Here is a 24,225-nt window from a genome sequence, read left to right on the forward strand (position 1 = left end):
TATCCTCGGCACCATAAGCTGATCGACGTCTGGATGTATTTCTGTAGTTTCCAACTAATTGAATAACTAATTTTTTCCTGAAATTCCTTGATCGAAGTTGCTGATTATTTGTTGCTATTTTTTGTAATATAAAGGCATTATTTATCGACACATCTAATAACCAGAAAAATACTTTTCGCCACCATTTACTTGTTTTTCGCAAAAATTGGTAGCTTGCTGCATAATGATCAGCAACGTCAACCCCTCCCATAAATTTGTTATACTCATATATAACTGTAGGTTTTTCTATGACTTCTTCAATCCAACGCCCTTCAGCGGTCTTCGTTCGCCTGGTTATATTTTGTACTGAGTTGTCATATACACTAGATAACATAAGAACAATTTTTTTTATCTTTTCATGCCAGTACTGATATAGAATTGTCATGCCTGGAAGATATCTCGCCTTTTTTAAATTTTCTTGTATATGCGGTAGTTAATTCTGTCGGAATTCCTTGTCGATTAGCCATTACAGTACCCGTTACATGTATGTTTATTTTATGTAACTCGCGTGCTAACAAAGGGCTTGAATAATATCTATCTATAAATATATGGTAACCTCCCGAACCAGTTCCAGAATTAAGAAGTTTTTGCACCAAATGAACTACTATGCGGGCGGTTGCTGGTAAATCTGGGCGTATCAATCCCTGGGTTGTTTGAGTTCCCAAATATGGCTCCATCGTAAATATGTAACCATTTTTTGAATCTGCAAGCACATATACTTTTATTCCCCATTTTGTAGGTTTGGCTTTATTATAAACTTTAAAGGATACTTTGCCTTTAAAACCAATAGTACTTTCGTCTACAGAAATATTCTTATCTGGAGTATAAAACTTCTTGAATTGTGTTTCCAGATACCATAACACATTTTTCACTTTGGCGCTACGACTCTTCACTCCCATCTGCTCTTCTTCGGGTGAAGAAACGTGAAGATTCCAAAAAATTCGCATGAATCTGTCCCTCGAAAAAATATCTTTGAAAAAGGGTTGATGGTCGATCCAGTTATTAGAAAAATAGTCAGATAGTTCGGTATTTGGATTTAAGGCCATATTAAGTAAAACGCTTAAAAATGCCATAAATTCTTCTAATGTGACTGGTTTCCAACACTTCCAAACTGACCTTTTTGTGAGCGGCGTGTTTATTAAAATTTTTTCTGCAACATATCTAAAAATATATTTACACATTTTTCTTTTGCTTGAAATATAATACAATTAAATACATACCTATTTGTTTTATCCACAATTGCTTGTATAAGTTCGTCCGTAAAAAATAACTGAAAAAAATCTAGTTCGGACACTGGCTGGTTATTTCGTGGTGGATGGTATCCAACATCTTCTAAGAAAGGGAATATTTTAAATCTTGGTTCATTTGCTGTCCATGGCCTCCATAAATTTTAATTATAAACACGTTCCTCAGACTCTTCGTCAGAATCATTTTCACTGAGATTTTGATCTATATCCTCCCATTCGTCACTCTCTGAACTAAACTGATCCAAGTCAAACTCCTCCTCGTCTACGTATAATAGTTCCTCTAACTCCGTGTCCGTTAATGCTCTTTTCGCCATAATTATAACTATAAACAAACATCCGAATCTTACAAAATATTAAAAAAACACAAACAAAATCTGCATACCTAACTCTCTCAAATACTCAAATAAGACTAAATAAGAATGCACGTGTATTTGTCGCGACCGGCACTCAACAAAAAAATCGCAAGGTTGCCAAATAAGTCACGACTTGCATAAAAAAAGCATGTGTATTCCTAAATAAAATTTCCCGCGGAATTCAAATTTGTTATCGGTTTTGTCATGGTATAAATGAATAACGAGTAAATCGACTTTGAAAATGTGTCATGAGAGACATGACAACGAGTAGAATCGGCTTTTTGCCTTGTCATGTAGGGCATGACAAACGATCTCAAAGCAAAGTTTTGTGTAAACGTGAACGACTACGCCTGGTGTCATGTCAGACATGACAACGACCGCAAAGGGTTAAATGAAACATGTATAATTAAAAAGGAAACCTATTAAGATTCCTACTTAACTATTTTATTTTTTAGATAAAGTTCAACAACAGCAACAAATGCTTGCGTCTACAGGTAAGTTTATTAGGTAATATGTTAGAGATAGAACTCGAAAAATTAAATAAAAGTAACAGTTTATATTGTTAGACATCATACTCGAATACAGGGTGTTCTGTTGATTATGTTACAAAGTTCTACGGTAGATAAAAAACGTAAAAAACTAAAGAAAAATACATAATTATGAATATGAGTCAGGAAATGCTTCCTCAGCGAGTATGTCATATCATTCGTTTTCTAGCTTTGGAACTACTTTAGCTATTGCAACCAATTTTGAAACATAAATTATTGTTAGTACGTTTATCCTTTTTAACCTATTAAACAAAAATTATTTTAACCAGAGGCGGGCGTGTGAACTAAGAGAGGTATTGGGAAAATTTAACCTCATTTCCCTAGACATTTAATTTCTGCCTATTTGGGTATCACATTATGGTGTTAATCACTTAATCACTTAATCACTAAATATCACCGTTTATGTGAAAATTAGCTAAAAGCAAGCAACAAGACACAAAAATCAATTATACTTAAAAAATTACATTTGTGTCGTAAAAAAAAAAACTGCCCTAAGAAAGTTAATCTAAACTTGATTAATTTGGTAATAAAACAACTTAATTTTTAGATGATTTTTAGTGTAATAAAAAAGCAACAAATCAAACCTAAACAAATTCTTATGTATGGAACTACAAAAAAAACTTAAATAATATTCGCTCAAAATGTTGGCCACCATGCTTTATACATTTATTGTACCTATGTAGCAGCAGATTAAGGTTGACGTGGTTAAAAACATCAGGCTTGTTTTGTATTACTTCAGCAGCTGCAGAAATTCCAATTCTTCTTCTGATTCGACTGGACTTTGATAAACGAGACTTTTCATATGCCCCCAAAGAAAAAAATCTAACGGTATTAAATCTGGAGAGCGCGCTGGCCAGGGGACAGGACCTCTGCGGCGAATCCGTATTGACGTATATTTAGGGGCAGAGTATCATTAACAGTTCTGGCAGTACATGTCTAAAAAAACTAAATAATTGTTACTGGTTAGACGAGAAGGCCACATAATTAGATCAATTAATCGTTTTGCAACAATGCCGGCCCACGTATGAATACCACGTGGGTTTTCCTCAGCTAACAAATGATTATTTTTTAAATTAAAAATGCCTTCTTTCGTAAATAAAGCTTTGTTAGTAAGAAAAGCATATTTTGGAAATTGAGGTTTTTCTATACACCAAGAAGCGGTCAAGAAGCCACTGGCACAAATTTGCGTGGGTTATGAAAGCGTTTGGTCCCAATGATTGTACTTTTTGCAAGTGGTAGGGCCGAAGAAGTTGTTTGTGAAAAACTTTCCATACTCTAACATAATTTACATCCATAGCATCAGCTATTGCTCGAGTACTTACAGATGGGTTATCTTCAAATAGTTTGAAAAACTTCTACCACCAAACCCGGGCTCCGGATATTCCTTTGCGCACCATTGTGTGGCCGTTTTATTTTTATGGAGCCAGTCTCCCTGAGCTATTGATTGAACCTTTTAAAAAGTGTGTGAGCTGGAACTCGCCTTTGGGGAAACCACTCTTCATATAATCGAGAAGCAGGTCTACCATTGCACCAAACTTCTCCATAAATTAATAGCATATTGACATATGCAGCAAAAGTTTAATCTTCCATTGCTTAACCGTGATAAAAAGGGAACTAATTTTTAACGGATTTTTTATAATATAATATTTTTTATACTATAAACTTTTAAACACCCTGTGGAAAAAAATTCACAACCAAATAATGATTCTTTTTATTGCATTTTCAAACCCCATCTTTTCTTAACAACCTATTTTTTTATCCATTCCGATATCTGTATTCTTAAAGAAAAAGCACTGGCTTAAATAAAACAATGCAAGAATGCTTCATTAGCAACAAATTTTTATTTAAAAAAATATGGATAGCGGCGGTATTAAGATTTTTTTTTCTAAAATTGGGTATTTCTCCTGCAAGTTTAAATAACAACTCTTAATTGTTTAGGCATAGATTCAATTAAAGAAGCCATCGAATCTTGGCTTATTTGTTGCCACTCGATCGTCAGTGCAACTTCTAACAACTAAAGTTTGAAACTCGCCATAGTTCGGCCTAACTCTTCTTCCCAGTATATTATACAAGTGCTCAATAGAGTTGAGGTCTGGACTTCTTGGGGACCAGTGCAATACATGAATCTTAACGTTGGTTAAATATTGCTTTGTTATTTGTGCCATGTGCAGTCAAGTGTTGTCGTGCTACATGATAAAATGTTCTCCTATAAATGGCTTATAAGGCACCACATGTTCTTCTAAGTACTTCTTAATGTATCTATCAGTGTTAATATGCCCTTGAAGTGTAAAAAGGTCTGTAGGGGCTCCCAATGAAATACCACCACTCCACAGAATAAACGATCTCACAGAAGCGAAGGCTTGCGTCGGCTCCTTTGATATCCGTGAACCAGTTTTTTATAAGCCCAACTGACAGATGCACCCGGCGCAAATACACTGAGATATCTCGTAAAGTTGTAGTAAACGCATACACCGAACAAAGTGCTTTTATTTTTAAAATCAAAATGGTTATATTCATATAATACGGGAGCAAACTACAAAATTTAGTTACATTTCAAATAGGATTTTTTTTGTTAAGGTTTATATTGGTCCTTGCTTTTTAGAATAATTATAATAATTATTATTTTTATAAAATTGTAATTTGACAGTTTTGATACACGATAGAGGTGTAGGTTAGTATACTTTTAATTTGTTTTGGAATGGAATTTTTGTGTTAGTTGTTTTATGATAATGGTAAATAATATTTGCCTTTTAGCTGGAAGGTTTATACGCAGGTATGTTTTCTCGTATGTTTTAAACACAACACATTTAAGAGTAGGTATCATCGGCTTTTATATATTTATATATAAAAAGATATATGTATGTATTATTATATACATAATATGTAGGTACCACACATACGTCCATATTTTATAAAGGTATTATACGTTGTATAGTCGCCGTCCATTATGATAGTCTGGAACAAAATATAAGATTTTTAAAAGTTTTACTACTACTATATTATGCACTTGCATGGATAAACCAGTCTATAAAAAGACAGATAATTGAAAATTAAAGTCATTATTCTTTATCACATAAAAATACTGTATACCTAAGTCAACCTTAATATTTTTATCTATGTATAATCTTATGTACCTGCACGTATGTACACATACATAGATACATATGGTTTAGGTATATACATATATGTTTATTAAATTAAATAATGTTTATTCTGTATTTATTTGCACTGCACGACAAATTAATTAGGGAATATTCTGAATTTTTCAAAGCTTTTAAACAACCATAATAATAATGAATAATACATAATAATGTAACTTTTCTATACCTACTTTCTTTTATTATTGTTATTGCTCACCTTCTAATATCCCTAGGAAACGAAAATAAACTTTTTCCAGCCATGCTTTTGGCAAAACAACCCCTATACGCATAAAAAGTTGGCATTTTATTGTTTTTTTTTTAAGTTTTTAGCACAACACAAATGAAAGAAAAAACAAAATCATAGACCACAGAGTTTAACTCCAAAACAAGGTAATGTGTAATACCTACTTAACAAAAATAAAATAAAAAACGGCAAATTACAAAATATCGCAAATATACACACTAACGCTCGTACTAATACACTAATTATAACCCGATACCCCACGTGGGCGATGACAGTTGTACCCGTTAGAATGGGGGTAAATGGGAGGAGCCTGAACGAAAAACTGGTTCGGTAAAAAGGTAAGCCTTCGCTTCTGTGAGATCGTTTATTCTGTGACCACTCACCATCGCCCCTCCGCCACCAGATTGCACTATAGGAAAGATACAACATTAAGATTCTTTCTCCGAGCTAACTTTCTCCATATCACATCAGGTGAAACCAAGGTACCGTAAACATCGGCCAGTCTTCTTACCAAAGCTGAAGCAGAGACTATTCGATCTCGGAGAATTTGAAGACAAAACATCGATCCTCAACTGCGTTTGTGGCCCTTCTTCTTCCCTATCCAGGTTAACTTGAATCAGAATAATTTTGTCTGAACCTTTATATCGCATCGTATACCGTACTGCATGGATAACTAAGCCTTCGTGCAATATTCCTAATGGAACGACCATCATCTCGTTGAGCAACGGCTGGTGCCACTTCTTCTGAGCTCACTCTTTTTACACGCATCGCTTACGCAACAGCTCTGAAACACACTGTTAAAAATAACTTCAAAAAACGATTCAAAAATCTCAAAAATTTATAGCAAAATTAAATTTGTAATTCTTTGACACAATCTTTTTGACATGCCACGGTGCCATGGAAATCTGTACCAACGTGCCGAAAAAAAAACTGGGACATTAAAATTTAGGTAGGGAATTGCCTCCTAGTCTATTATAGTAAATCGCATTTTTTGGGTATGGTATGCATATTTACGCATTATGAATTTTTTGAGTCTTAATAATTACATATTTAAATAATAATATTGCTACAATATATTTTTATTTTTCAATATTTATTTTTATTTAGAACACATTTTATAAAAAAACCAAAACTAACTAATATCTGTTTTGATAATATGGAATAAAAAATTATTAATACTTAGTAAGCACACCGTCGTTATCAATTACAGCTTACAAACGTCGTGGCATACTTAAAATTAAGTTTCTGGTATATCTTCGTTTATTTAGTCCCATGCGTCATCTATCTTTAGGCGTAATTCATTCTGATTTCTAGGCCTAAAGTTATCTTTATACATGTATTTTGCCATTTTACCCCAAACGTTTTCAATTGGGTTGATATCAGGGCTTTTCGAGGGCCACGGTAAAACTTGAATTCGTCTTTCGTCTATATGTATAGGAGCATTATCATGTTGGAAGATAAAATCTTGCCCGTAGACTACACCAACTGATGGCATCATAACATTGTTCAGGATATTGCAATATCATAAGGTATTAAGTTTTCCCTGCACTATTTGACAAACGCGTGGTCCTCTAAGACTAATCCAGGCCCAAATCTGGTTTTTTGCTTCAGTCAAAAATATTTTATTTGTTGCACAGCAACTTTTAATTTCCGAATTTCTTATCCTACTACGAGCTGTATTAGCAGAACCAGGCAAATGCGTGTCTTCTTTCGCCTTTATTACTGTTTCAAACGGATTGTTTCTTAGAAACCCAACTAACACTCCATCTTGAATGTCGTTTGAAATTTTTGGTCGACCAGAACCTGGATTTCTTACAATAGCTCCATATTCTGCAATTTTTGTCTTAGCTAAGGTAACGGTATTTTTACTAATGCCCAATTCTTCTGCAATTCTTCTTATAGGAACTCCATCCATCAGACGGGTATATATTATTGCTTTTTGTTGTGGCAGGCATTTTGAAAGAACTATTTTGTTGACGCGGCTGTCACAAAATTAAATTAACTTTGACAACATCAAAATATATTATTCTAATAGACCAAGAGATTTAGGAGATTTTGCTGTCCCAGTTTTTTTTCGGCACGACAGTACATATTTCTTTTGTTATAATAACGAATTTTGCAATATTTTTAAAAACGAATTCTCACTACTTAAGCATTATTGCATTGTTTCCTTTAAGCCAGTGCTTTTTCTTCAGGAATACAGGTATCGGAATTAATCAAAAAAAAGTTGTAAAGAAAATATGGGGCGTGAAAATGCAAAAAAAATCATTATTCGCTTGTGAATTTTCTTCACAGGGTGTTTAAAAATGTAGAGTAAAATTTTACTTTTTAACTCTTATATAATAACAAATTAGTTGGAAATTTTTCCAGCTTCGATATAAAAAAATATTACAATAAAATCGATGCAATATTGAAAAAGTTATTAAGGAATAAATTTGAACCAAATTTTCGTTGTCCGGTTAATTTTGCGAGCCGTTGTAGTTCCGAAGCTATAAAATAAAAACTAATTCTTAAAAGGTTATCTTTAAATAGCTCTAGCTCTTTTTTTACGTTTTTTAACCTACCCTAGAAGTTTGTAACATGATCCAGGGAACACTGTGTATATAATTACCAATAAAAGTCATATATCTGGTTATCAATATCTCGATATTTTAATATTTCCAAAAATTATTGCAAATTAAACCACTGACTTGTACATCAAAAATAATGTAAAGTGTTAATTTAAAAACATTCCAAAAACACATTTCCAAAAACACGTCAAATTTATTTAGAGGTATCACTTGACTCCTCTTTCCATTTAAGATTTTAGAGATTATGTTTGCAGAGGGCTGCTGCAATTTGATTTTACATTTACCTAAAAAATGTCTCTGTCTTGTGTTTTTAAGCCTTTTTGAAATTTTATACAGGGGCAGAAATATAGAGGGTGGTACCTTTTCAGATTAACACCCTGTATAGATTTTAAGAAGAAATTTGAGGTTCAAAATTATCATTCGCTTCCATGCAATAAATCCGTTTTGATAAGACTTTACAACTTAGAAAAAAACTTTTTTTAATTTATTTAAAAGTGGCTCGAAGTTGAATGGTTTACACCTTTTTGTGTTAATTTCAAAATTTTCTTTATTAGATTTTTCACTATAGATAAAAAGCTTTATCGTTTTTTTTTTTCAATTCGCTAATGCATAGAGACTTTAGCACTTTGATTGAAAAAAATTGATCAGTGGTGCATATTAAAAGGAAAAAAATGTGATGCTTGCTAATATATATATATTTTTTTTATTAGTTCCTAATTAACATTAAAGTAAAGACAAGTTTTTCGTAGGACTCATTAAGTGAATTTTGCAACTTAAGTAACAGATGTCTTTTGTTCAAGTAACCGGTGAATCTTACATATACTCAATACTCAATACTCAAATATTTATTTCCATAGACTCATACAAATAAGTGTCGGAAAATAAGAACATCGTGTACCATGTGCAAAGTATTTAAGAATTGCTTCCTTAGGATTTCTTTGGTTTTTTTTATTGTGATTTTCGAAGTGGATTCTTGGGAATTCAGGTTAGCAGGATTCTTGCAATTTAGCCTAAATATATGGGCATAAGTCAAATGGCTGAATATAAAGTAAATTTTTAAAGAATATTACTTATTTACTTTCATAAGTCAAGATTCATGATCTTTAAAAGAAAAAATTGAATTAGCTCTGACCCTCAATCGATTGTGACTCACCAAACATTGGGAATATTTGCAAAACTAGTGTCTTTAATTAATTTAATTTAATTTTTCGAAAAAAAAATAACAGAATGATTTTAAAATACTTATGTAAGACTCTTGCCCCGAGTTTATCTGAAGAATCATTATCAATGAAAGAAGCATTTTTAGGAATTATAACACTTTGGCGATTTGTTCATAAATTGTCTGCAACAAATGTTGGTAAAATAAATATTCTTAACTTAAAAATAAGTTATTCTTAACAAAATCTAAATAGAAATCCTATATAATTAATATACCAATAATTCCCAATCTTGTGACTTACCAGATAAAGCGTTCTTGGGTGAGTTTAGGGACTTGGTGATGTTTATTTAAGACATATTGAGGCATCGTAGTTTTTGAGGGTGGTTTGCTCCTATACGTCTTTTTATTTTATTTTATTTTATTTTTTTTCTCCAATATTTGTTGACATAGTTGGATAAGGTCTATACATTCTGATATCTGCAGTGGGTAATTTGCAATTGAATCGGATTTTTTTTTTAATTTCTATACGATGTTTATTCACATACCTAATTTTTTTAGGTAACAATTTTATGATCGACAAACTTTATTTGTTCATTCTTTTCTTGATATATCCTTTCTGCTTCTTTGTACTTTTCTCATTATCCAATTGCCCTGGTACCTCTGCCGAAACAAGAATATTAGAAAAAGTACCTAAGCAGAAAAATGTTGACCGCGAGCCTGATTATCATTACCGCGGGCGCAAGTTCTCGAAGTACTGCTTTTAGTGCTGCTAATTTTATATGCTAAGGGTTCAACCCATTTTACTCTCCATTGTGCTAGCTTATGGATAAATCGAGCTTTATTACAATACAATTTTTATACATTTACCGCCCAATACAAATACAACTGACCAAAAAATACAAATACAACTACCAAAACAAGCTAAGTTGTCAACTGGACCTGATGGGTTGCTTTTCTTAATTTCTCAGTTTCTATTGCTATTATTGTTAGTTAGATTCCCAACAAAGGGTAAACATGGTTTTTAAATGCTAATTTTAAATTAAATTGCAAGCAGGATGTTGGTAATTATAAAAGTTTTTGCAATCAGTAACTTATCTTAAAGCTATTTAATTCCTTTGTACCTAAAGACAGTTGTTATTTTTATGTAAGGATACTAAGTAACTTCTACTTAGTCTGCTACTTAGTAACTAAGCAGCATGGTTTCAATAAAAGGAAGTCTGCAGTGAGATTGCCAATGTGAGTGTACCAGTCTGATCTGGTCATTGAACCTTGGAAAAGGGTGAATTCTATTTACATGGATTTCTTCAAGTCTTGTGACAAAGTACACACACCAATACATTCCATCTCTAAAACATTTACGTAACGATAAATTTTTCACTGTACTTTTGCAACTCAGTAACATATATTTTTCGTTTAACTAACTGGGGTCTTTAATTTGAGAATATTGTGTACTATGTATTACACGATTGCATCCTTAGAATTTGTTCAAATCATAGCTACATGTTTTAATCTTTATTTTAGTTTTGATTAATTTAGTTTTGAGACGCGTAACCTAACTAATAGAAGCTACATTCCTCCTTGTTAAATAAATAATACCTATTAAACAGTAATAATCTTTTATTAGCACGAACACCACGACAACCAATACAACAACGCAGAGCTCCAACATCCGCAGAGCAACAGGCCGAATTTGACCGTCTAGAAAGGGAGCTTGGGGGAGGAACACCCACTCGTGCTAGATCTCCATGTATAGCAAGACAGCAACAGTCGCCAGGCCTCAGCCAGGTTATGGGTAATTTACCCCTTTACTTTAAATAAAAGCTGCATCTGTTTCTCTACTTATCCCATCTCCTAAAATGAACAACACAATCAAAATGAATTTAATGAAATATGTTTATTAAAAACAAAACTTAATAAGATTCCTAATTTTATATTTGGTTTTTCAGAAAGAGTTCAACAACAGCAACAGATGCTTGCATCTGCAATGGGTCCAGGTAAGTGTATTATTTTATACAGTAATAAATGCTAATTTGAACAAAAGGGTAATAAGGATAAAAAAAGGCGATAAGGAAGGAAGGAAAAGTTAACAGAAGGGCAAAAAGCTGGATCTTTTAGAGAATCTAGATATTATAAGAGCAAAGAAGAGTCCAGTTTTGACTTACGTTAACGACGTGTTTAATTTTGTTCAAATCTCACAGCAAACCTTAAAAGTTTTACTGTGAGGTTGTAGGTTCGAATCTCGATAGTTTCTTTTTACTTTGAGATTATTTTCTTGTATTTGAGTTCTATGTTATTGTTTTTATATATTTCTGACGTCAGTTTTTTAAACTTATATTAAACTGTTCAGTATGTGTGTATAATTGCCCCAGTTGAGGGTGCTTTCAACCTTCTGAAAGTATACTTTTTCGTTTTACTTTAAGGTCTTTTTTATAATTTTATTTGATTTTGTTTGCATTCATTTTTAGGTTAATTGATGTTCTTAGGAGCAAAACATGTCACCACTTTAACTGAGACTGAGACTTTGCATTGTTGTCTTTTGATTTATTTATATCAAGGTCTCTTTGAGAATATGGACGACTTCTTTTAATTAGAAAAAGTTACGTCAGTAACGTAACAAAGCTTTTTTGTTTTGTTTTAATTGTAATATGAAACATAGGGCTAGGTTTTTATTAACAACATCTACTTATGTTAAGCCTGATAATGCTTCGCATAGTTTTATTCATTTTACTACACAGGGTGTTTTTTTAATATTGGGATAAAATTTAGGGTCGTGTTCCTTGGATGAAATCAAGCAAAGCGACACGTGAACACATATTCTAAATGTCTTATATTTTTATACTACACTGCGATAAAATTGAAAGAAAAAACTTACTTTTTTCAATAAATTCAATATCGCTGTAGATATTTTTTAGAAAATTGTTACACAGTTTCTAAACATCCATAACGTTTTTCCTATATACGATTTAGATTTTTATATTCATCATTGGTGCTCATGCGAGCTTTGAACCAATTTTTTTTAAAGAAAATGGTACGCCTCTAGTTTTTCTTATAATAAAAAATATTTTTGAATTCTGTAATATGGTCTCTTGGTAATTTCTTGCCCGATGTATGGTTTTTGCATTAAAAAATAAAAACCATTATTATGGATAGCCATAACGCCCAAATCTGATTATCTGAATCTAATATTACTTTTTTAACTCTATTTTCAGTATTTTTTTGAAAGTTTTATATTAAAACATTGAAATACATGCCTCAAATACATATTTACATATATAAATGTATTAAATTTATCGAAAAAAGTAAGTTTATTTCTTTCAACTTTACCACCATATAGTGTAAAATCTAAGACGTTTAGGATATCCAGTGTGTCCACCATCCAAGTGTTCTTCGATCTTTTAGACCAAGTGTTAAATTAGATTTGACGCGCAATAAATTGTGATCTACTGGATCCTTGGAGATATTTGCAAATCCAGTGTCTTCAATTAAAGTTTTTTGAAAATCAATAATCAAAGGATTTCGATGTACTTGTGCGGAACTCCTTCCCTAAGTTTATGTAAAGAATATTTTGGTAAAATAATTAAAATTAATATTTTTAACTGAGAAGGTACTACAAGGTTCTCATATTTCCTCTTCCTGTCAATGTATTTGAAAATGACATCCGCACATATTTGATAAGATTTACATTCTAAAATGTATAGGTTCGTTGAGTTCTTAGAGGTACGTAGAATAAAATTCATACTGTGGAATACCAGTGAACCAAATTTAGCCGATTTCATTATTTCTGTAAATTCACTGCACCAGTAAAAATTCCAATACACTTGAGTTTGAAAGCCTACTATTCTTGACAATATCATCCAATACTCTTCGTTGCCCTACAGTCCTACAAAATTGCTTCTTTTAATCCCCTTTTTAGAGAAGCATCATTAACTGAACTTAATAATAATTAACAATATGTTATTAGCACAAACCCCACGACAACCAATACAGCGAAGCAGAACTCCAACATCCGCAGAGCAACAGGCCGAATTCGACCGTCTAGAGAGGGAGCTTGGGGGTGGAACACCCACTCGTGCTAGATCTCCATGTATAGCGAGACAGCAACAGTCGCCAGGCCTTAGTCAAGTTATGGGTAAGTTACCCTTTTAATTTAAGTATCTCTTAAACTACACAATGAAAATCTATTTAATAATATCTACAGGGTATTTCAGAACTATGGGATCAAACTTCTAGGGGTTGTTCAGTGCAACAGTAGAATCCATTTAAGTATAGGAACCCATGTCTGGAAATGTGTCACTACGCCACTACGGCCCTAAGACGCGTTTTTAGAAAAATATTAATTACCTAAATAGGATCTGATGCATTTATTTTTACCTTTTGTTTATGATACCATCACAACAATTGTTCAAAATGTCTTCCTCCAACCTCAATACACCGATTTAAATGCCGCACATGATTTCGGCGGACTACACTAAAAATTTGATCCTCGTTTTGAATGATTTCAAATGCTGCTGTTATTCGTTCGTGATTTTCGTATACTAAAGACTTTACGTGTCCCCACAAAAAAAATCGAGCGACGTTAAATCGGGTGACCTAGAAGGCGAAGAAACTGCTCCACCTCTGGCAATCCAACGGTGCCCAAACCGCTGAGCCAAATACTCGCATACTTGTACAGCAAAGTGAGCTGGCGCGCCATCATGCTGAAACCACATTTGCTGTCTAACGTTTAGTGGAACATTTTCAAGGAGTTCCTCCAAGAAACGCAGATAAATAGGTCCTGTTAACCAGTCCGGTAGAAGGTATGGCCCAATTAAATAATCATCAACAATGCCTGCCCATACGTTGACAGACCAACGATTCTGATGTTTTCTTGGAAAAATTGCATAAGTATTTTCTTCGTCTCAAACATGGCTATTCCTACTATTAAAAATACCGTCTCTTGTGAAAGAGTCTTTATCGGTCCACAAAAGATATCGTAAAAAAATTGGTTGGGCAATGATGTGATCCAGAAGCCATCGACAAAATTGAACTCTAGGATGATAATCGGCTGCAGTCATACCTTGCACTTTTTGAAAGTGGTAAGGATGGAGCTGTTGCTCATGTAGTACCCGCCAGACAGAAGCGTTACCCGTATTCATATAAGAAAATCTCATCCATTTTTCACAAAGAGACCGACGTATACAACAGACGAAAAACAATGAACAACACAAAGTCACGGTCTCATAACATTTACTTAAAGCTACACGTGTTTCGCTCTATTCAGAGCATCATCAGGCCTTAAAAAGCCACTAACGTTGGCAAAACAGTGACACTGTTTTGCCAAATAGCAAACACTGTTTTGCCAACGTTAGTGGCTTTTTAAGGCCTGATGATGCTCTGAATAGAGCGAAACACGTGTAGCTTTAAGTAAATGTTGTGAGACCGTGACTTTGTGTTGTTCATTGTTTTTCGTCTGCCGTATTCATATTCTTAGCGACGTCACGTGTGCTATTTGATGGTTCATTGGCAACTCGCTGAAGCACCTCTTCTTCAAATTCGACCGTTTTTACGGTTCGAGCAACACCAGTATCATGCATCTTGGTCTTAAACATGCCTGTCTCAGCGAGCCGCCGATGAATCGCAATAAACTTTTTGTATCCAGGATGCTGTTTTTCGGGATAATGTTCATGATACAACCGCGATGCTGCTCGTGCATTACAGTTTGTTGCTCCGTATGCCAAATGTATATCCGTCAATTCTTGATTGGTAAAGTTTACCATTAGCAATAAATGTTTAAAAATTGTAAGCTGTAAAATGTTTAAACATGACATTGAGAATTGACATTGATAAGCGTTGATTTTAAACAATTCTTGTTATGGTATCATGTACAAAAGGTAAAAATAAATGCAGCAGGTGCTATTTAGGTAATTAATGTTTTTTATAAATTTTAACGCGTCTTAGGGCCGTAGTGGCGTAGCTGTATGACGCATTTCCGCACATGGGTTCCTATACTCAAATGGATTCTTCTGTTGCACTGAACAACCCTCAGAAGTTTGATCCCATAGTTCTCAAACACCCTGTATTAATAATAACAAAACTTATTCAGATTCCTAACTTTATATTTTATTTCGTAGAAAGAGTGCAGCAACAGCAACAGATGCTTGCATCGCCAATGGGTCCAGGTAAGTGTATTAGTTTATACAGCAAGTATAGAAGCGGAACGTAAAAATAAAAAAAAATATATAAGAAAAGATACACTGGGGTAGTCTAGATTAATAGCTACACTACATAAATAAATAAATAATTTGCTTTATTGTCAAAATATAGTTATAGTACATAGTCAGATTTCACATAGCAGGTGACTTGTGCATTTCTTTGCATTATACATTATAAAGATTTCAACTAACTTTGACCGTGGGGTTAGAAGCTAAATATCATTCTCCCCATTCCTAAGTGGATAATAATTAAGAGATGGCTTTTTTGGAATTGCTGGTACATGCCTCTTAAGTAAACAGATTTAAATGTAATTATACACAAAAATGTAATAATTTATTATTTTTAAAAAATTCTTGACAGGGAGGCCTTTTACTTAGTCTCACAGAATATTAAATAACTCTCTTTTGTAGTTTAAAAATACGCTAAAATTAGGTCGCACAATATAAACTCGAGAGTGAATACACTTGATCGGAGATGCGACTAAAAAAGAGCGTAGTAGACCGATCTTGAAGTTGCCAAGTTTAACTCCCTGGAAACCGATCTAAGTGCAAAACACGCAGAGCTTAATTTTTTTGATGAGGCATTGATATGTAAGCTCCATTTTAAGGATTTATTTACAATTTCCTAAAACGACTGGTGTCATAAAGAGCAAAAGATTCCAACGTATTTTTTTATGACAAGACTTATACCTATTTTAGAAACGTTAAGGGACAAAAGATTTGAATCAAACCAAGATTTAAAAGTGACTAGATCATTTGATACAGTTCTATGTATTTCTTTATCTTTAAAACTTGTATCGTCTGCAATGATTTTACCACTGATGTCCAGACTAGCGATGCCATTTATAAAGAGTGAAAACAAAGTAGACCCTTGAACTGATCCTTGCTGTATCCCACATTTTGTCGACTTTCAAGAAGATGTCGTCTTATTAACTCTTACAAGCTGACATCTGTTGTTACAATTTAAAGTAATCTTCAAATTCACCTTTGTCGAAATTAAATAAAAATAGGTTCGATATATTTTTGTAGAACTCGTCGCCCGAGTCCATGTGAATATAGATGGAGGAATATGTGAGGTTTCGAAATTAAATCCAGCATTTATTTGTAAGAAATTAATATATGCAAAGCCAAGAAATATGTAAATGATATTACCTTTGAGTCGTAACTTATTTTTAGTAACCTGTCTGATATTATGCTTTTCCCTTTTATAAGTCATTAAGAGTTATTAATTACTTAACATCTGTCTAGCTAGTCTAAAGTTTGAACATCTGACTTGTTAACTTAGGGTCACTTGTTCGTTTTACACAGGAGACATTTAACTTTTATTTTTTTTACACTTTTGTAACTTATTTATTTTTACACCTAATATAACTCAGTCTTTTTTGTTATGTATTTTTTTAGTTATTTATCAAAATAAATAGGATGTTAACAGGCCGAAACCATGACCCCAAAAAACTTAAATTTTTTATTCTAATAAATTGAGGCTTAGGCATACCATCTTGGTGAATCTAAAGGTACGTGAGAGGATGCAAACTAATGATTATACCTAACTTCTATAATATTATGTTCAATTTTTCGCTAATAATTTTTGAACTGGTCAAGACGATCTTGGACTTGCCCTGACTGTAGATCTTATAATTGGTCGTTCCGGATATTTCATTTAAAAAATAACAAATTTATTTTTTTTACAACTAAGGTTATAAAGATACAACAAAAATATTAACAACAGATTTGCCACATCAAATTGTGTATTTATTTTTTTTTTACTTTTAGGTTTAGACATAACTCCACCACAATTTGCAGACTCGCCACCACCAATGACCCAACAAGAAGAATTTGGTTATTTTGAAGGGTATTTAGCCGTTAAATTAATAACAAATCTGTTTTAACAAAATATAATACTTTCGTTTTAGAATTCGACAGCAAGCTAGACTCGAAGGAACAGGTAAATCATTCTAACAAAAAATTTATAATTAATATTTAACTTTCAATCTTTTTATAGCTCCTCCTGAATGGAATGAAGAAGGTAAGTGATAATCTCAACAATACCTTAAACTGATAATCACACTACATACTTATATTCACTTGATGGATAAATTGATTTATTAGATTTAGCCGAAAGCGCAAATTTGTTTACTTCTGCACCTACGTAATTTTTACTATATTACTAAGCTCTAATGTTGATTTTTTAGAATTTCTTCGAAGACAAGGAGAAAGAAGAAGACGAAGACATGAAGTAATTAGAGAGGGATCACCTGAAGCAAATCGAATAATTCACGAAGTTGAAAATATATTTGACGAGGCTGATGGATCTATAGGTAAAGTAATAACACAGTCAATACTACATAATAGATACTTATAAGGTTCTTTATTATGTTAATATAACCAAATATAGTCGCCTTCGTTCTTATCGTGCTGGTTCAAAGGTCACCGCGTAATATGAATCAAATTGAAAAATCAGTGGTTGCTAAAATGTTATTTCCTTGAGAGTTTGACAATACATTGAACGCCGTCATGTGACATATTAAAGCCGCGTATACACCTTATATCATAATTATTAACGGACGTGATGCCTTTAACGCCGTAAAATCATACGCCGTAAAAACATAACGCCGTAAATCCGAGATTCGACATGTAAAACGTACGTTGGTTATTTCCTTTCATAACGTGAAAAAGCCCATAAGTATAAAGCCCATTAAGTATACGCCTCATCGGTATATGCCAAGAATACCCGATATTCTGCTAAGTTGCCAGACATAATATTTACATTTCTTTTTTGAAAAATTGTCCGAAATAGACGGAATTCTCAAAAAAATTTTTCTTTACGCAATAATATCTAAATCTAAGCATTTTATATTTTTTTATGAGAGCAAAATTGCCTCCCTAGCCTTTCATTAAAATTGTACATATTTCATTTAAAAATGGTTGTTAAATAAATGTTTGAGAAATTAGTATACGATTTAGCATGACCCTATGTATGTGTATAACATACTAATTTGTCGATTTCAGGGCACAGCGTCTAATTTTTAACGATTATTTGATCTTGTCTTCTTCTTCGTTTATGTGTAATTGTGTTTTTTGTAATAATTATTGGGAAACTATACATTTTGGTATAATGACAAACAATTAATTTGTATTGTGTGTGATGCAGTGCAGTCAGAGACCAGAAAACTACTCTCTTTGTTTAAAGGCAAGTTCATGTTACAATTTCACTTTTAAAATGACGTTTTAATTTTATGATTTATAATTTGTCGTTCGACCCAATCTATACGTTAATGCACAGAAAATTAAAAAAGTTGTGTTATCTTTTCTTTTATATCAGTTTAAAGTCAAAAAAAGATAAAAAATAACTAAAAAAAAAACTCGTGAATGGGGCGGGCATTTCTATCTCTTAGCGCATTCACCAATTCATTTATTTAACTTTGTTTAAAAAGATAAATACGAGGCGAGCTACGACAGTTCTTTAAAATGTCGTTTTCTTAAGACATTTTTTTTTTACACATTACAGGGCAAAAAAAAAGATTAAAAATAACTTAAAAAAAAACTGGTGAATGCGGCGGGCATTTTTGTCTCTCAGGGCATTCACCAATTTATTTACTTAGCTTTTTTTAAAAAGATAAATACGAGGGGAGCTACGACAGTTCTTTAAAATGTCGTTTTCTTATGATTATTTATTTATTTACACATTACAAGGCAAAAAAAGATTGAAACTAACTATTAAAAAAATGGAGAATGCGCCGGGCATATCTATCTCTCAGCGCATTCACCAATTTATTTATTTAGCTTTGTTTAAAAAAAAAATTTTGTACTTTTTAATCATACCTAAATCATAAACGAAATGCAAAAAGAAAACTAATTATTTTATTAACGAAAAAAAAAATAAGAGATTGCTTAGAATTTACAGGGTGAGTTTTTCAAAGCGCGGAGTAGTATTATGCATTGATGATATTATTTATCGATGACGTGCTCCTGGACTATTATTTGGTTAAGCATTCTTCACATTTTAAAAATATTTTGGACTATACAGGGTGTTCCGAAAAAGCAGGGCACTACAAAAGTTAATTTTTTTAAATGGAACACCCTGTATTGCAAAACATTTTTGAATTCTTTGCGTAATTACCAATCTTTTTTGATAATGGTTTAATATGCCAAAAATTAATAGTTTAGGAGATAAATCAAATTTTGTTAAAAATTTAGAATTTGCACGCATCTCTTTAATATTAAAATTTAGCACCTAAATTTTGAATACAGACTTAATTTTTATCATCAGAAGTAAAATAAAGTTACTTTGATATGCGTGCTATGTAAAATTATTCATTTTGTTATACAGGGTGTTTTTTTTGAAAGGCCAAACTTGCCCAACTTTAAATATAAAAATCTCTCTTATTTTAAATGAAACACCCTGTATATTTTCATGTCATCTAATAGCTTACTTAAGAGCCTATAAATGTTATTAATAATGTCCTATCTCTATATCTAACAGTTTTTGAGATATCATGGATTTTTCTGTTTTTCTCCTGTAAAAACTGACAATGCCGACTTAAAGTTTTGAAGCACCTCGTATTTTTTATGTATCCATCAAGGCGCCGTGGAAACAAATGAAAAAAATCTCAATAACAAAAAGACAGTTACATTAGTTAATTAGAGATTAATAGTTAGATTTGTTATATATTTAATTATTCAAGAAATGAATTTATTGATATGATTTTTGTTTTGGGTGAAGCAAATAAAAATTGTCTGCTAGCTCAAAGGCTATATAGAGAAAAATATCCTCAACGGCGCACACCCGATTCCCGCAGTTTTTGCGTTGTTATGGACCGATTTATGACGACTGGTAGCGTGGATCTGCCAAAACGTAATGTTGTTAATAGGGTGGCAAATGAAGGTAAAGAACTTGAAATTCTTTTGCAAATTGAGGAGGATCCCCACATTGGTAGCCGTAGGTTAGCCTTACTTTCTGATGTTTCGCAGACAACGGTAAACCGGACAACACGGAAATATAAATACCACCCATATCACATTAAGTTGCATCAAGAACTTCACAATCAAGATTTTCAGCTACGTGTAACTTTTTGTGAATGGTTACTTCGCAAAATTGAAATTAATCCAAATTTTGTTAACTATATTATGTATTCCGACGAGGCGACATTTAAAAGCAATGTTGCTGTCAATAGGCATAATATGCACTATTATGCAACAGAGAACCCTCATTGGGTACGTGAGGTTCAGCACCAGAATCATTGGTCCCTTGATGTATGGTGCGGCATCCATAATAACCGTATAATTGGACCATATTTTTTTAATGAACCTTTGAATGGGCATTCATATCGAGTATTTTTACAGCAGCAATTGCCTGAATTATTAGAAGAAGTCAATCTCCAGGAACGGCAAAGTATGTGGTTTCAACAAGATGGTGCGCCTCCCCATTTTCATCGTGCAGTAAGGGAATATTTGGATCAAGAATATCCTCAAAGATGGATTGGTCGCGGAGGATTTGTTGCATGGCCGCCAAGGTCTTGCGATCTTACGCCGCTAGATTTCTTTCTGTGGGGTTATCTCAAAGATAAAGTCTATGCAACAAAACCAACTACAAGGGAGGATATGATTATTAGAATTAGGAATGCCGGTCAAACCGTAACACCAGGAATGTTATACCATGTTCGACAAAATATAATTAAAAGAATTAATATTCGTATCGAACAAGGAGGACATATCTTTGAACATTTGTTAAACAGAAATTAACTTTTATTATATAAAAATAAGTGAATTTAATAAAAAGAAACGTCCATAAATTTGTTTCATTTTATAAGAAAAAAATAACACGAAATGAAGAAATATAAGTATATTTCAAAAACTATTAGAGATAGGGATAGAATATTATTAATAAAATTTATAGGCTCTTAAGTAAGCTATTAGATGACATGAAAATATACAGGATGTTTCATTTAAAATAAGAGAGATTTTTATATTTAAAGTTGGGCAAGTTTGGCCTTTCAAAAAAAAACACCCTGTATAACAAAATGAATAATTTTACATAGCACGCATATCAAAGTAACTTTATTTTACTTCTGATGATAAAAATTAAGTCTGTATTCAAAATTTAGGTGCTAAATTTTAATATTAAAGAGATGCGTGCAAATTCTAAATTTTTAACAATATTTGATTTATCTCCTAAACTATTAGTTTTTGGCATATTAAACCATTATCAAAAAAGATGGTAATTACGCAAAGAATTCAAAAATGTTTTGCAATACAGGGTGTTCCATTTAAAAAAATTAACTTTTGTAGTGCCCTGCTTTTTCGGAGCACTCTGTATAGTCCAAAATATTTTTAAAATGTGAAAAATACTTAACCAAATAATAGTCCAGGAGCACGTCATCGATAAATAATATCATCAATGCATAATACTACTCGGCGCTTTGAAAAACTCACCCTGTACAGGGTGTCCCATTTTGGGTACTTTTGCGGGGTATCGCCGTTATTTTTAACGTTAGCGTGATGCGGTTTTCGCGACAGTGCTACTTTTCCGTGAAAATAACGAAGCCGTTAACAAAAATTCCAAAGCCCTCTTAGTTTTTTAAGATATAGGCCATTTTTGAAAATTCGACATTTTGGGACCCCCCTTGTATTTTGGTTATTCTTTAGCTTATCGAATATGTAAAAAAACAGTTTTGTAGATTTTTCCGTAGAATGCAGTGGCGTAGATTTTTTTTTTAATATTTACTGTTTTTGAGTTATAAGCCAAACTTATGTTTTTTTTAATGGAACACCCTGTATAAATATGCACTAATAAATTTGTCTTCTTTTTACCTTTTCAAAAATATATAATGGTATGCACTTTTTTTTAAGAAATATACAAATAAATGACAATTTTCTAAAATTAAGGACATAAATTTATTAGTAGGCCATGAATAACAATAACAAAGATAAAACTTAGACAAATCACTAACAAAGAATTGGATTCATTGCAAATACATTGGATTCAATCAAAATATACCTATTGAGACAAAAGCATATTATTAAAAAAAAATACACTACAACAGTATAGCTCCAATTTTTACAACATAAGCTTGTTTTGTAGCATAAAGCAACAAAACATACAAAACAAAAAACTCAACTGTATTTAACAAAAAGACAAAAAAAAATTAAAGGTAATGTTCAAAATGATGACCATTCTCTCGAATGCAAAATTGGCACATTTTTGTGATTCTTTCAATGGCATTAAATAGAACCATTGGTCTCCTTCGCAGATTTTGAAAGGCTAAGTTAATTGCCTCTCGAAGTTCGGCAATTCCATCATAACGTGTTTTATACACTTCATTTTGTAGATATCCCCATAAAAAAAAATTCAAAATTGAAAGATCTGGAGATCGTGGGGGCCATCTTACAGGTCCATTGGTACCTATCCATCTTTGCGGAAAATTATTCTCAAGAGATTCCCTTACTAGCCTTGAATTATGACTAGGAGCACCATCTTGTTGTAAGTAAATTGCATTATATTGTGCTAGCGGAATATTTTCTAGCAGTTCAGGAATAACTTCCTCAAGGATCTCTAGGTATCTACGTGCTGTAAGACCTACTTCAAAAATCCGATAAACTATTTTTCTGCCCAAAATAAAACAAGACACTCCAACTGCAAAACGTCCCTGTTGTGCCCTTTCGAACAATAAATGTCGAACTGCCGAACAAATCATTAGCTTCGATTTGTTGTAGAGACCACCGACAAAACAGTGCTCGGCGGTCAGCATCGCCAGGATGCAACTGTTGCACAATACTAAATTTATACGAATGATACTTGTATTTTTTTAGGATCCTTTGAGCATTAGTTTTTGACACACCAATATCTTTCTCAAATTTTCTGCTGAAGGTGTTGCTTCAATATATCCCAAAACATCTATTTCTTTTCTTTCCTTATTCTCCTTGTTATAGGTTTTCAGACGCGGGCGAACAAAGGTTCCGTGTTCAACTAAGCTTTGCTTTTAAGCGAGCAAATATCTCAATAAAGGGTTGTCGCCTCTCTGGATATCTAACAAACACAAACTTATATTCGTAATTTAAATTTTAGTACCCATTATCGCTTACTTACCTTTGAAAATATAACGCCGAAGCTTCTTCAGAATTTTCGTTACTTTGTATAAAACATACCAACATATCATATTTTTCGTAATTTTCATACGCTGCCATTTTTCAAAGAATTTATTAAATAAAGAAAAAAACAAATACCTACAATACAAACATTTGACTTAAGAAACCGTAAAATATAAATATTTGACATTTAGTTGACTTTTGTTTTGTTATCAACAAGAGTCATGGCCTACTAATAAATTTATGTCCTTAATTTTAGAAAATTGTCATTTATTTGTATGTTTCTTAAAAAAAGTGCATACCATTATATATTTTTGAAAAGTTAAAAAGAAGACAAATTTATTAGTGCATATATATATACAGGGTGTTTCATTAAAAAAAACATAAGTTTGGCTTATAACTCAAAAACAGTAAATATTAAAAAAAAATAATCTACGCCACTGCATTCTACGGAAAAAAATCTATAAAACTGTTTTTTTACATATTCGATAAGTTAAAGAATAACAGTAATACAAGGAGAGTCCCAAAATGTCGAATTTTCAAAAATGGCCTATATCTTAAAAACTAAGAGGGCTTCGGAATTTTTGTTAACGGCATCGTTATTTTCACGAAAAAGTAGCACACTGTCGCAAAAACCACATCTACCGGA

General features: G+C 32.5%; 1 protein-coding gene and 1 long non-coding RNA gene across 3 annotated transcripts in view; both read left to right on the forward strand.

The window, feature by feature from the left end:
* Positions 1-24,225, forward strand: part of LOC126735791 (titin-like) — a 291,189-nt gene that overhangs the window by 46,966 nt on the left and 219,998 nt on the right. For both annotated transcript variants that reach the window (XM_050439900.1, XM_050439901.1), the window contains exons 12-20: positions 2,095-2,133; positions 10,925-11,092; positions 11,247-11,294; positions 13,262-13,429; positions 15,411-15,458; positions 17,265-17,343; positions 17,405-17,436; positions 17,494-17,517; positions 17,684-17,809. In XM_050439900.1, coding sequence (XP_050295857.1) covers positions 2,095-2,133; positions 10,925-11,092; positions 11,247-11,294; positions 13,262-13,429; positions 15,411-15,458; positions 17,265-17,343; positions 17,405-17,436; positions 17,494-17,517; positions 17,684-17,809 — 732 coding nt within the window. The remainder of the gene's footprint in view (positions 1-2,094; positions 2,134-10,924; positions 11,093-11,246; positions 11,295-13,261; positions 13,430-15,410; positions 15,459-17,264; positions 17,344-17,404; positions 17,437-17,493; positions 17,518-17,683; positions 17,810-24,225) is intronic.
* LOC126735793 (uncharacterized) lies at positions 16,242-17,007 on the forward strand. Its single transcript, XR_007660511.1, has 3 exons — positions 16,242-16,459; positions 16,521-16,595; positions 16,893-17,007. It is a non-coding gene; the product is annotated as an uncharacterized LOC126735793 (long non-coding RNA).

This window comes from Anthonomus grandis, chromosome 4, assembly GCF_022605725.1.
Source record: "Anthonomus grandis grandis chromosome 4, icAntGran1.3, whole genome shotgun sequence".
Lineage (NCBI taxonomy): Eukaryota > Metazoa > Arthropoda > Insecta > Coleoptera > Curculionidae > Anthonomus > Anthonomus grandis.